The sequence below is a fragment of the Zootoca vivipara genome, chromosome 1, assembly GCF_965207765.1.
Source record: "Zootoca vivipara chromosome 1, rZooViv2.hap1.1, whole genome shotgun sequence".
Taxonomy (NCBI): domain Eukaryota; kingdom Metazoa; phylum Chordata; class Lepidosauria; order Squamata; family Lacertidae; genus Zootoca; species Zootoca vivipara.
This window is the reverse complement of record NC_142582.1, coordinates 94,300,185-94,313,835: the sequence shown is the minus strand read 5'-3', so window position 1 is coordinate 94,313,835 and position 13,651 is coordinate 94,300,185. Positions and strand designations below refer to the sequence as shown.

General features: G+C 43.1%; 2 protein-coding genes across 4 annotated transcripts in view; one reads left to right on the top strand and one right to left on the bottom strand.

Annotated features, from left to right (window-relative positions):
• EIF2AK4 (eukaryotic translation initiation factor 2 alpha kinase 4) overlaps positions 1–4,936 on the top strand; it is a 40,891-nt gene extending 35,955 nt beyond the window's left edge. For both annotated transcript variants that reach the window (XM_035110899.3, XM_035110909.3), the window contains exons 33-39: positions 109–221; positions 1,057–1,115; positions 1,607–1,704; positions 3,128–3,193; positions 3,502–3,546; positions 3,897–4,015; positions 4,628–4,936. In XM_035110899.3, the coding sequence (XP_034966790.2) occupies positions 109–221; positions 1,057–1,115; positions 1,607–1,704; positions 3,128–3,193; positions 3,502–3,546; positions 3,897–4,015; positions 4,628–4,685 (558 nt within the window). In that variant the 3' untranslated portion in view covers positions 4,686–4,936. The remainder of the gene's footprint in view (positions 1–108; positions 222–1,056; positions 1,116–1,606; positions 1,705–3,127; positions 3,194–3,501; positions 3,547–3,896; positions 4,016–4,627) is intronic.
• Positions 4,937–6,529: 1,593 nt separating this feature from the next.
• SRP14 (signal recognition particle 14) lies at positions 6,530–10,026 on the bottom strand. 2 transcript variants are annotated; one of them, XM_088671013.1, is made up of 5 exons: positions 9,873–10,026; positions 9,312–9,384; positions 7,834–7,946; positions 7,125–7,157; positions 6,530–6,916 (listed from the first exon to the last, which is right to left on the bottom strand). In XM_088671013.1, exons 1-5 carry the CDS (start codon positions 9,954–9,956, stop codon positions 6,827–6,829), a joined length of 393 nt encoding a protein of 130 aa, XP_088527139.1. In that variant the 5' UTR covers positions 9,957–10,026; the 3' UTR covers positions 6,530–6,826. The 2 variants fall into 2 exon arrangements, with proteins under 2 accessions (XP_088527139.1, XP_034966813.1); XM_035110922.3 differs by having other exon boundaries at positions 9,933–10,026.
• Between the last annotated feature and the right edge of the window lie 3,625 nt (positions 10,027–13,651).

The following is a 13,651-nucleotide window of genomic DNA, read 5'->3' as shown; positions in this document are numbered from 1 at the left end:
ATAATGCAGCCACCTTGCTGGTGATGCTTCAAGGAGGTCCGAGTCTGGTCAGTGTCTTGATGGGAGTAATACAAAGGGGAATCAAACACCTATTTTGCATTTTCGTAGGTGAAATCATTTGAGAAGGAAAGGCAGACAGAGAAAAGGATTTTGGAATCTGATCTTGTAGATCATCTGGCTCAGAAACTGAGGACCAAATTCTGTGACGAAAGAAGCAACAGGTAGCTATAATGCATAGTAACTTGGGGAAATAAACACTAATTACAATAGCAGGAGGAGGAGGACTAGTAAAAATTTGTATGCCACTTTTCCATATAAATGTGTTCCAAGGTGGCTCACAGCAGAACAAAAATGAAAATCAGTACACTGTTACAATAACAATCAAATGCAAAATCATTTCAAAATTTCACAAGGCAACAAATACCACATTTTGATTATATATGTTTGTGTGTGTTTTAGACAGTCAGGCATAATCCTTCCAGCAGTGTTGTTAGGCTCAGGTGCAGCTCTTTGAAGAGCAGGCTTCCTGGTTGATTTTGCAAACAGCTCAGGATAAATAAGTGCATATTGTTTGGAGTAAAATACAGAAGTTGTCATATGTTGAACAACATAACAATTTATCGCATCACCTTTTGATTTATTACCTAAATTGGCAATCGTCTGAACTGCCACTTCCAGAGCCATTGGTTTCTCCCTCTATCCCAGGTGTTGCGAGGCTAGGCAGTCATCAGACATCTCTCATGAATCTAGAGATCCAGGGGATCAAAGACTGCCTGTCACCCCCTTGAATGCCCCATTTGGGGCCTTACCACCACCAAAAGAACTTCCAGTAGGAGAGCTTCGCCTGCAGACCTATTCAGAGGTGTAGTAGGAGACACCCCCTCCACCAGTGAAGCTAATTGCTGCTGACAGACACCCCCACTGTGTCCTAACCCTTTCCAGCCAGAAAACCTGAGGGAAGGAATGTTTCATTGTTCAGAATGTCTTACTTTTATGTGATATTGCAGTTCATACCACCAAATGTTTTGAGCAACCTCTTTGCTGTTTTTGTTTTAGGGAAATTTCTGATAATCAGCCAACACCAAATCTAAAAGGATCATTTTCTAGTACTTCAGGTATGTACTTTATACATAGGTATATACTAACAGTTAGACTAGATATTTAGTAGTGTTCATTGGACAGATCACATACATTACAACAGAAGCTGCACATTAATTGTATATCGAACATAACCAGTTTTATATTTTAGCAAGTTGTTCTGTGGAAAATGCAGTTCTTTGGCACCTAAATTATATCTTTCAGGACCCACCCTGCTCTTTCTACTGCAATTTGTTTTCACAGATTTTAATATTGTATATATAAATTGTTGTAACCACCCTGGGACCTCTTGCTGAAGGGCAGATACGAAGTCTCATCTAATAGTGAAACCTAGTTGTTTATGTGTGCATTCAGCTTTTCAAGAAACTACAATAGTTCAGTGCAGGCTAGCATTAAAAATGCTTTCAAGGACATAACACATGAAGACTTGTTATATACCTTTTTTGCCTCTTTTAAGTGTGCATGTGTATGAGAGGTGTTTCTAACTAAATATTTTGAATCATCTTAGGTGTGTCTGAGCCACATGGAACTGTAGTGGTACCAAATGTCTGCATTGTACCATCAGAGAAGTTGTCTGCAAGTGCCAGGCGGCGCTATGAAGTTCAGGTATCATGAATGCAGCTCTCCTTTTAGTAGCTACATCACGATGTTTCTGTAGCAGTGAGGTCTCGCCCCAAATGGCATATGTGTCAGGGACACAGAAAAGAAGATAGGAAGCTGTTTTGCCCCAAATCAGACCGTCACAAGTCAAATCAGGCTCAGTTCTGTTTATACCAGGATATGACTTCCAAAAGGTGATGAGACTCCAGTTCCCATCATTCTTGACAATCGACCATGCTCTGTGGGGCTGGCAGGAGCTGGAGTATAGCAACATCTGCAGGGGCAGAGGTTCCCCATCTCTCGTCTACATTTACTAGCAGCGACTCTCCAGTTTCAGACATGAACATTTCCCAGCGCTGCCTGGAGATGCCAGGGATTAAACCCAAGACCATCTACATGGAAACCAAATGCACATACAAGCCTCATCATTTCAGCAGGCTTAAGCATACTGAACTCCATCTTGGATTGTGGTGTCTGTTCAGGGTCATTCTGTTGCAAAATAGGTTGCCAGCAAGGTGCTTCACATTATTTCCAACCAGCGAATGTGATCAAGAAGCAATACTGACAACTTAAGTCCGTTGAATCTTTTTTGCTTTTAAATTGTTTTGAAGAATAAACATAGAGGCATGTGTGCATCAAAATATCCATGATTCTGAGAGGCGTGCAATTCCCATTGCCGCTCACCATCCTAGTGGAGTTGTTTGGAAGGCTTTTTGATGCCTTCAGGACAGAGTCAATAATATTCACACACATTTATACCCTGCCCTTTGAATACTTTAAACAATTAAATTTGTAGAATTGGCTGGATGTGCAAGTGGATATGCAGTTAAGCCCCCTGCACACCTGGTTGTTGGATGTTTGATATGCATGTGGATTTTCATTTTGATTCTTCTGTGAAAACACTGTAACATGTAAAGGTAAAGGGGCCCCTGACCATCAGGTCCAGTTGTGTCCGACTCTGGGGTTGCGGCGCTCATCTCGCTCTATAGGCCGAGGGAGCCGGCGTTTTTCCGCAGACAGCTTCCGGGTCATGTGGCCAGCATGACAAAGCTGCTTCTGGCGAACCAGAGCAGCGCACGGAAACGCCGTTTACCTTCCCGCCGGAGCGGTCCCTATTTATCTACTTGCACTTTGATGTGCTTTTGAACTGCTAGGTGGGCAGGAGCTGGGACCGAGCAACGGGAACTCACCCCGTTGCAGGGATTCGAACCGCCGACCTTCTGATCAGCAAGCCCTAGACTCTGTGGTTTAACCCACAGCGCCACCTGGGTCTTCTGTGAAAACACTGTAACATGTAGCACAGTGCAATGAGAGAGACTTGGCTTTAAGAGTATACAGTTCAATAGGATTGCTCGTTTTTGTTTTGATATGAAAAGGAATCATCAGCTTTGTCTGTATGTGCATCGCTAAAACCATATGTAATTTTCAGGTACAAACCAAACTCCAGACCTGCATTGCTACTCTGCAACAGAAAAGTGAAGTTGAAATTTTAGCAGTAAGTAACTTTGTAGTAGGAATTAAATGATTAAATGCATGCCACCTTGAGCTCCTTGGGAGAAAAAGATGAGATATAAATGCAATAAAAAATAGAAAACAGAGGAACAAAGTGTTCAAGTTATTATTCCCATATCCCCTTTCCAATTTAATTTTAACTTTGTTTCCAAGACTATGCCGTCTTTAGAATTTAAAATTTAGATGAAAGATTTGAGAAGTTTAAAATGTTTATATGGATCAACTCAAATGCAAGTTGCTTTTCATACATATTCCAAACTTACATGGATTTAATTTTTGTTTTTCCTGCAGGTGGATCTTCCAAAGGAATCTATAATGCACTTTTTATCATTAGAGGTAAAAAAAAAACCTATGACTCTGTCTAGTTCTTAACGAAAGCCCATGCTAATTTAAATAGGCCTACTTGTCAGGTACAGCAAGGAAAGCAATATTTCCTGCTGTAGAATTTATGCCCACTTAAAGCCAAACATCTACAGAAAGGTTATGTATAACTGTCCCCTCAACCCAGACCTGTACTTTTGTATACGCTACACTGCGGGAAGAACTAATATCAACAATCAAGCTGATATTCTCATCACAGTGCACACTATCATATCATACCAACATATTAGGCGCTCAGCATATTACACGCCATTCCTACTCCACAATAAAATATTTGCCAGTTAATTATTATTTCCTCTTCTCAGTGTGATGCAGATGAACAAACCTTCTATTCAACTGTCAAACAGCTGATGTCACGATTGCCGAAACAAAGATACATTGAACTGATTTGCGATGAAATCCACAATATTAAAATGAAAAAAAGGTAAGCATACAGTACTTGTAAGCATGATTAGATGGTGTGGAATTCTCATATGGAAACCTACAAGTCATTTTGCAAATTTCATTAAGGGTCAGGCAATATGCCACACTGATAGGGATAGTCAGATAAAGGCTCATTCAGTTCACTGGGGCCTCTCCTATTCCTCCCTGCCGCATGACCAGAAAGAGAACTTCTACAGTTTACTTATGGCTTCAAAAAATCCCAGCTTACTGTTTTGTGTGAACCAGGAATCCTGGTTTACAACAAACAACAGTTGCTTGGCTTGTTAAGCAACTAACCATTGGGCTGTATCCCAACAAAGTCATCACATTAGCATCAGGACTTCCTCTTCCCTTATACCCCACGCCAGTATGATGATTTGACAGGGAGGAAATAAAAGTGCAGCGTAGAACCTTCATCCATAGGAGTGGCTGCTGCATGTGAACATAATTCATTCAATACCCTGTGGTCAGTATTTGAAGGAATGGAGTGTTTGTCAGCCACTGAAATTAAGGCATCTACTTTCTCTTGTAAGAGTGGATTATCCAAACTATGGAATATTCTAAATGACTGGGAGTAATACTTTAAATCTTCTGCCTTTTTTCTTTCTTGCAGAGTGCCTGTGCTCATCCTCTACACCTACAGAGATGACTATTACAAAATTATATTTTAGTACCCAATGTTCAAAGAGAATGAACTGGAGTACTACTTGGAACCAATACATGCTTCCAATCACGCTAATGTGAAGAAATGTTTTGCACACACTTGTTACGGGGACTATGTCGGGACAACTTTTGAAGTATTAAGGATTTAGCTTAAGGATTTAGCTCCTGTGCCATACTTCCTGTATCTCCTTTAAAGCTGTAAATCTTTCCAGAATGTATTGTACAGTAGCCCTTTTTTTTATAAAGTCCTGTTTGAGTATCTTGCTGTATTGCTGTCATTATTTCAAGCAAAGCAGTGGGTGGAAGATTCAACTAGTGACTTAAACAAGAGTTTTAGTATCCATAGCACCAAGCCTTAGAATCTCAATCTCCTTGTCTGAAGGAGTCTTCTCATTCATCAAGAGGACACGGCTGCAATCTATAGTGGCAGAAAACCCTTCCCCCTTATTAGGATTTAAATTGCTTTCTACTTGCCACTACTGAACTTGAAGGGTGAAGAGTGTGGCCCTCAATTGCTGCAGTGAGCAAACAGCAGAGACCACCAATTCCCATTTCCCCACAAATTTCCTATACAGCCCAATAAGGAACCTGCCCTCTAAGCTGTGTCTGTCCCATTTTCTGTTGGCAAACTACTGTAAATGGGAGTATTCATTGGGGTTAAATCAGGGCTGACAAAGAAGGTAACATTTAGAGTATTCCTTTGAGGTTGGCCATGAGGTTTGGAATCCAACATCTGGAGGACTGCAGGTTAACTGCCCAATTGACACCATAAGGACTGCTAAGTAATAGAGTTCTAGCTTGCTGAAAGAAGAGTCATACTAACAACTCTGATCCAAGTTCATCTCAGTCTCAAGTACAATGTAGGTTTCCTATTACGTTTCCTCTACACATCCAACCTATGTGTAAGCACAATTAGAAACCCATAATACTGACTGTAATGGAATGTACTTTCTATATGAGAATTTAGAATCAAGATAGTTCAGTACAGCTTCTCTTGCATTATGTACATGTTCTTAAGAATGACTCCTGCTAATAGTTTCATCTAATTCAGGGATGTCCAACTCCCAAGAGACAGCGATCTACTCCCACTATAAAAACCCTGGCAGTGATCTAACCATTGGATTGATCAATAATCAAAGTTGTTGAACTTTTTTGGGGGAGGAAGACCACCAAAAGTTGTTCAACTTCTTTTTTTGGGGTGGGGAAGGAACACCCACATTTGTTGAGCTTCTTTTGGGGAGGCTTCAGCAAAGTTGTTGAGCAACACCCCACAATCGACAGGTAGATCATGACTGACCTGTTGGACATCCCTGATCTAATTGAAGAAAGTAAGCTTTACTATTCCTTATGTCTTAAATTTGGATTCATTGTTCCTCTTTAAAAGCAAGCAGCACTGGCTAAGTTAATATTCTACTATTACCACCTGAAGATCATTCCAGCAATGCACAATCTAAATCTTACTTGCCACGCCACAATTAAGCAGCAAAATAAATCTGACTGACGTAACACTTGCACCATGCTGCACAGGAGTATCTGTAAATGTAAAAGTATCTGTCACTGCAGCACAAATACTGAAAAATGTTAAACACAAGCATACTAAAAAGTGATTTAGAACATGAGTCACAAACTATTTAAAGTCAAGTTTTCAATGCAAATTGCAGCACAATTCCATGGCAAATTCTTGTGGCTCACAAAGGTATTCACCTCCAACTTAACTCCAATCATAAAAAAACCTTGAAGCTGTTAACACCAATGCAATTTTTTATCTAGTTTCATTTCTATTACAACTTTTGCTGTACACTAGGCCTCATTTGATCAGTCTTAAAGGCAGACAGAAAGTTTCAGTATAAGATGATTTCAAATATTAATCCTTTATTTTTGTACTATTTCGCCCAAAAGATGGGTTCTCCCCAACAACCACCCACTCAGACCAACAACTCAGAGCAGATACAATATCCAACATCATCTACAATATATGTATTGTGGTTCTACCCCACATATCACAAACCAAAGAGTGTTTTCAATTTAAGAAGTCTAGATTCTGGTTATCCGCCAGAAGTAAGGTCAAAAGTTAAGTAACAGCATGAAGAAAAAACTGTTTACATGCCAAAATTCAGATCCACTGTAGGGGTAGAAACATTCTGTATTGTCACTGTGTTGCTTTGCTTTTCTTATTTTTGCTTTTCTTGTCTTTTTTCTTTAAACCGTCCATGTTAGCTCTGAGCAAATTTGAATAAGCCTGCAACCAAAACAATCACAACATTTCAGAAAATGCATTCAAATTCCATAGAAGGATTACAAACAGTAGCAAGTCATTTGCAGAATTAAAATATTGTAGTTAGAAGTGCACATCTTTCTCAGAGTGCGGCACTTCATTTATTGATTTTCTAATTTGAAGTTAATCCATAAAATGTTCTGAAATGGAAGTGAATCAGGTATACACTTACCATCTGGAATTTGTTGACTTCCTTTGAACTCACCTATAAAAAAAATAGTCGTTATTTTAAAAATTACAAGATAAAATGTCAACAACCTCTTCAAGAACTAATCCCAGTGACCACCACTTTCAGCTGAATAAATCAAATTCTAATAAGGGTTAGAGCATCTTTGTGGTTTAATGCCATGTATTGAGTTTTGGGGAAATGGAGACAATTGCTTCTCAAAAAAGCTTCAGGTAGTAACTTGAAAGGCTATGGAGTTGAAAAAGGACTTCCCAAATGAATTTTTAAAGCAAGTCTCAAATTTTAAATTGCCATCCACTGAATGCTCTCTCTCTTGATAATTATGTGTGCAGTGCATTGGAAAGAATTGCACTAATCAATGTTGCAAGCAAATGGCATTCCTATTTATTGTGTTTTGCTGTAGTTCTTTTGTTTCCAGGTAACCTAGCAAACAAAGGACTCTAATTTTGTGACTCTCCTTGCCAATGGAATTAAGATGTTTAGGAATTGCACTTTAATCCTTATGACAGTGGAACCCTATAGTCTCTAAGATTAACGTACTGAATCTACATATAAACACTTATAATAAGGTTGATTAAACAAAATCTAATTCGTGACAATTAGCAAGTAATTTCTTGCCCACACTAAAAAGAAATTTCCATTTATCCTCAGTCATGTTAGGACCCAACTTGAGTGAAGCCTACCTAGTACCTACCACTGTGCTTATCTTTTTCTTCCCATCTGTTGCTCTAAGAAGACATTTGTTGTCTACAGGTTCAAAGCCCTCAATATGGCCCTTTCGTGGGATGGGTCTTGTCCGACCATCATCTATATTAAACACAAACATTAAAGATATATACTTATACAACATCCAATGGGGGCAAAATAACGCTGAAATGCAGGTTTGTACTTTTACAGCTTTGAAGTTTGCGTCAAAGATTAGGAGAATTCTGAATGTGGAAGCTGAGAAACAATAGCTTTGCTATGTTTAAATTGGACACAAATGTGTATGTGGTTTTTTTTAAGTGTATAATGGCTACCGTGAGATGCAAACAAATAGTCATCTCATCCCCCAATCCCACTAAGAGTGCCTCAAATATCTGGCTTAAAAGCAAACACTGGGGAACAAGGGGAAGTATGACCAACCTAGCCTAGTTTTTATGATTCAGGCATAGGCATGGAGTGGAGGGTAGGAATCCGCTCAGATGTGGCAGCAACAGACTGCTCTAAAAGATCACTACTGCCACCTTAATTCTTTCATCAACTCCACAGCAACCCCTTAGTTATTTCTTGGGAAACTTTCCCCCTGTCCCCCAAAATAAGGTTGCTTAGGCCAGAATGCTTTTTTTTTTAAAGCCTTTAAAGATTTTATTTGGCTTGGCTTTGGGGCTCCAATGTGCAAACAGTTGAGAGTTGAGATTTAGTATTTACTGTGCTTAGCTAAAAAGGGATCTCATCAATTTTAAACCCCCATTCCATTTACTGTTCTCTGCTCCTAAATCTGGGATGGAGCAGGCTATAGAGGAAAAGTGTGGCTGCTACTTTCTAGGCTTGGCTGGCAGAGACCAGCACTTAGGGTGGGAGCTCTACTGTAGTGGATGCCTAAACTGCAGGGCACTTCTGCAGGCAGTTTTCCTGCTGAGGGCAGTCTACAAAAACTCAGAACAGGTTGTTTTGGTTGGAGCACTGGAGACTTTGAATCTACCGTACATTAGGGACCTGATCAGCTGTGCCACCTGCTCCCTCCCTCCTTTCTTGGCTAACGGGAGTTGGCAGGACCTAGGATGTGACAGTGTACTCACTGCTCTGCACCTCCCAGTCCCTCCTTTAGAATTTCCTCAATCTAGCAAAAATAAAGCATGTATTAAAGATGCTGAGAGCTACGGATATGGGTTTTCTTTGATTAACCACACATTTTTCAGTTCTCATACATGCCCATTTCAGCGTTACTTCATTTATGTTACCGGTAACAACTGCAGTACAAACAAAAAATAAAAGAATTCCTTCCAGTCACATCTTAGAGACCAACTAAGTTTGTCATAGGTATGAGCTTTCGTGTGCATGCACACTTCTGCAGTACAAATTGGCTCAAGACACTTTTTTTTAAGGGGTGATATTGAAAAACAAGTACTAGGCAAATATACAGGCATATTCATCATTCGCAACTGCTGAAATAGTTAACATAATACTTACATTTCTTTAACGTTATATAGACGCTGCCTGTGCTCCTACATTTTTGAAACAATCTTGTAAGCTCCGTCAGAAACTGCAAACGAGAAACCCGTTTCTGATTAAGAACAATCGCGGATGAATGACGTTTATGGAATTCTTAACACAATGAAGAGCTGGGAAATAACCCTGATTTTTTCCCCTATTGCAGTTTCCAGTGACGCCATCCGATTGCAATGCCTGCATTTTCGGGTCTCTATCCCCACCTTCACAAAGCAGTAATTTATCAGGGCTGATAAATCCCTCCCCCCCCCAAAAAAAACAGCCCCCAAAAGGTGGGAATCCTGGCTGGTCTTCGTTTAACAAACTAGGGGCGATACGCCTGAAATATGAATGGATCTTGGTTTAACTAAGCGAGGGTAACGCAACTCTGGGGTTCATTAAAGCGAGCCAGGATCTCCGCACCGGAATCCTCACGGGAGGCACCGCCAAGTTAAGGAAGTGCCACGCCACCATCCGCCCCCTATGAGGCGGCCAAGCACAGGAAGCGGGTGGACCCATCCTGGCTCGGGCACGTCTGCCTACCCGGCCCCCAACTCCACAGAGGCGGGCCAAGGGACCCAGGAAAACGCGATGCTGCGGCACCTGCTCGCTCTCCAGCAGCACCATAGCCGGCTCCTTTGGTCGCTCGCTCGCTCGGCGCCTGCAAGAGCCCCGTCACAATCCCACGGAGCGAAGGAGCGGCCCGGAAACGGAAGTGCTTCTCGCCGCCACGAAGGACGCAGCGCTCCGTGCGCCTAGAGGGGACCCCTCCCCCCATCTGGCTAGCTGCTGCCCCCGCTTGGCTGCAGGCGGTACTGCTCCGCCGTCCGATTTGGCTCTGGAGGAACAAGCAGGGATTTCAAACGGAGCGACCTGCGAACCTGTTATTTATAGGCTCCTTAAGGGAAGGTCAGGGCCGGATTTAGGTTTGATGAGGCCCTAAGCTACTGAAGGTAATGGGGCCCTTTATATGTCCAGCTGTCCTATGTCAACAACAAAATGTCGCGGGGTTTTTGTGTTGAATATATGCTATCTTCAGGTATCTGAACATGGGCGTACCCAGGATCAAAACTAGGGGGGGGGGCAAGGGGAGGGGCCAAGGCACGGAAGGGGAGGGGCCACAAAGTGGGCGGGAACGGCGAACTCGCGCTCTGCCGGGCTGTGCCCCTCCCTAGCAGCAGGGCTGGTAGGCGGAGGCGGAGCCCAGCCCAGCGGAGCGCGAGTTCAGCGTTCCCGCCCGCCGCGCCGCGCTCTCTGGTTCCCCGCCGCGCTTGGCCTTGCCAGAGGGCGCGACGGGGAGCTGGAGGGAGGGCGCAGCGCGGCGGGCGGGAACGGCGAACTCGCGCTCCGCCGGGCTGTGCCCCTCCCTAGCAGCAGGGCTGGTAGGCGGAGGCGGAGCCCAGCCCAGCGGAGCGCGAGTTCAGCGTTCCTGCCCGCCGCGCCGCGCTCTCTGGTTCCCCGCCGCGCTTGGCCTTGCCAGAGGGCGCGACGGGGAGCTGGAGGGAGGGCGCAGCGCGGCGGGCGGGAACGGCGAACTCGCGCTCCGCCGGGCTGTGCCCCTCCCTAGCAGCAGGGCTGGTGGGCGGAGGCGGAGCCCAGCCCAGCGGAGCGCGAGTTCGGCGTTCCCGCCCACCGCGCCGCGCTCCCTGGTTCCCCGCCGCGCTTGGCCTTGCCTGAGGGCGCGCCGGGGAGCTGGAGGGAGGGTGCGGCGCGGTGCGGCGGGAATGGCGAACTCGCGCTCCGCCGGGCTGTGCTCCGCCTCTGCCCACCAGCCCTGCTTCTAGAGTAGGGCAGCTGCCCTAACTTGCCGCATGGTGGGTACGCCCTTGTATCTGAAGAAGTGTGCATGCACAGAAAAGCTTAATTACAAACTTAGTTGGTCTCTAAGGTGCTACTGGAAGGAATTTTTTTTTATTTTGTATATGCTATATGGTAATTCATGGACCTAATAGGTGTCTAAAGCCATTTGCACATGCAGAATGTAGGCACCCTATATAAAGAAATGAGCAAACCAGTGATATTTTAGGGAGCAGGCGGGGCCCATTACTTACATCATAGGAGCCTACACAACACAAAATAGTGTTGCCGCTGTATGTAGGTTTTGTTTTGTTTTGTTTATCTTATATTTTGGAAAGGTACATCCAGGTTTTTTTCCTTTAAATTTTTTTGGGGGGCCCAAGAGAGTGGGACCCTATGCTATAGCTTGTTTAGCTTATACAGAAATCCGGCACTGAGAAAGTGCAGCACCTTCTCCAAAGTCATCTCTGGATAGTAGACTGACGGTCAAGCGCATTCCTTCGGTTTCAAAAAACTCGGTATGAGAAGCATAATGTTTTCTAGGTCTGTCCTTCGAAATGCCGGAAAATCTTCTTGGGAGATTTTCCAGCCATTCCCTCCCCTTGTAGAAGGAAATGGACGGAGACAGGGTGGAACTACACCTGATGGCTGCACATTCGGCAGAATGTCTTATTTAATTTATTACTATTATATATGTGTGTGTTTCTATTGTAATGTTATGTTATGAACTACTCTGAGATCTATGGGCATAGGGCGGTATACAAATAAAATAAATACTGCATATCTTAGAATTGCCTAAGATTTCAAAAAGTGAAAACCCAGACACAAAAGTTGTTGAATGGCAAAGTTCAAAAAAAAAAATATAGTGGACGTTTCAGCAATTTTCATCCGGACCCTGTCATATTCCAGCTGTGTCCAGGAAATTTTCAGCTATGGGCATGGCTTGCAAAAATGTTCCTGTTTTAATTTTTCTAAAACATCATAAGAACTCAATCAACTCCTTTCTGACTGACTGACCCTTGTATCAAAATATGCTTGCATTTTGCTGTCAAAAGCAGTAGGAGGCACTGTGACCGCATAAAGAAACTAAAGTTAATCCTCTCTGTCCTGATGTGTAAGAGCATTTATATCTGGTCTTTAACTTACGCTAAAATACTTAATACCACACTACCCAGAAGGCATAATAGCAAGCATCCATCATCTTTGATGGCTATCTAAGCAGAGCATTCAAAGTAGAAAGATGTTTTTATCTGAGATCACATTTTATAGAATGGCTTTTCCAATGACACACAGTGTGCCACAAATACTTCTGGAATTGCAATATAATATTACCTACAGCCATTCTGACAATGTTATGTTAACTTAATGATGCTGTTGGTTTGTGAGCTACGTAAAGACCTCACCCACATTGTGTTAATTATTACCATCACTTCATTGTCCTTTTTCTTTTCATAGTGAGTGTGAAGTTGGGGAAAGAGCTGTTGTACGTTATGGTTTCCAAGTGGGGTCTGGGGCCCATTCTCCTCCTAGTCTTAAAGGAGGAATGCCAACTCTTTTTCTGGGCAGGGCTCTTGTGCCTTTAACAGCAGGGAGAGTCTGTGAAGTTGACTGCAGCAACAAAGCAATTAGTTAACGGCTTGTTAGTATGAAGGGAGCAAGGAAAATAACACGAGTTTTAGTAATGAGTGGAAAGATATTGTCTGGATGCCAGGTCTACTAGAGCAGGCATCCCCAAACTGCGGACCTCCAGATGTTTTGGCCTACAACTCCCATGAACCCTAGCTACGAGGACCAGTGGTCAGGGATGATGGGAATTGTAATCCAAAACATCTGGAGGGCTGAAGTTTGGGGATGCCTGTACTAGAGGATGAACATCAGATCCACACCCTTCTTCTTTGGTGATCACTCGTAGCCGATTAAGATTGTCTTCCATGAGCACAGTCTTAATGATGTGTCCTTAGGAGACTGTGGAGGCCAATTCTGGATCCACAGTGAGGACATATGTTTCTGGGTGGGAGTTGATCAAGGTGAGGGTTTGCCAAGCGTGCCTTCTTCTTAGCTCATTTCTCCGTTTTGTCCTGAGTTTGAGTGTCTTCAAAGCCCATCATGACTCCTTTGGTAAAGGCTCTTCTCCAACTGAAGCGCTCGCAGGCCAGTGTTTCCCAATTGTCAGTGTTTATACAGTACTAGATTCTTTTTTAGACTTGCCTTGGGTGGAAACCTGGAATATAAATTTCTCAGAGGCCTGATCTACCCCACAACTCGATCACCAGATTTAACATAAATGCTGGACCTGTTCTCTGATGTGATTTGCGTATGTTTATATATTTAATTTCATTTCCCTCCCACCCTCCAAAATTCCTGTGGGTGCCCTTGACTCCATGGGATTGCTCTGTAACTGCAGTGCTGGAAGGAAGCCATATTGAACAGCTCAGCCAGGCTTATGTCTGAATAGGCATGCATAGGGTGCCATGTAAAAACTGAATTTTGTGCAGACCATAATGTGATGCATTAAATATCCTAAT

Excerpts from the sequence above, each read along its gene's own strand:
- SRP14 (XM_088671013.1), bottom strand. The coding sequence starts at position 9,956 with ATGGTGCTGCTGGAGAGCGAGCAGGTGCCGCAGCATCGCGTTTTCCTG. Across the intron at positions 7,158-7,833 it reads AGAAAAAGATAAGCACAGTG|GTGAGTTCAAAGGAAGTCAA; the intron begins GTAGGTACTAGG and ends TTTTTTTTATAG. Across the intron at positions 6,917-7,124 it reads AAGTCAACAAATTCCAGATG|GCTTATTCAAATTTGCTCAG; the intron begins GTAAGTGTATAC and ends TTTTGGTTGCAG.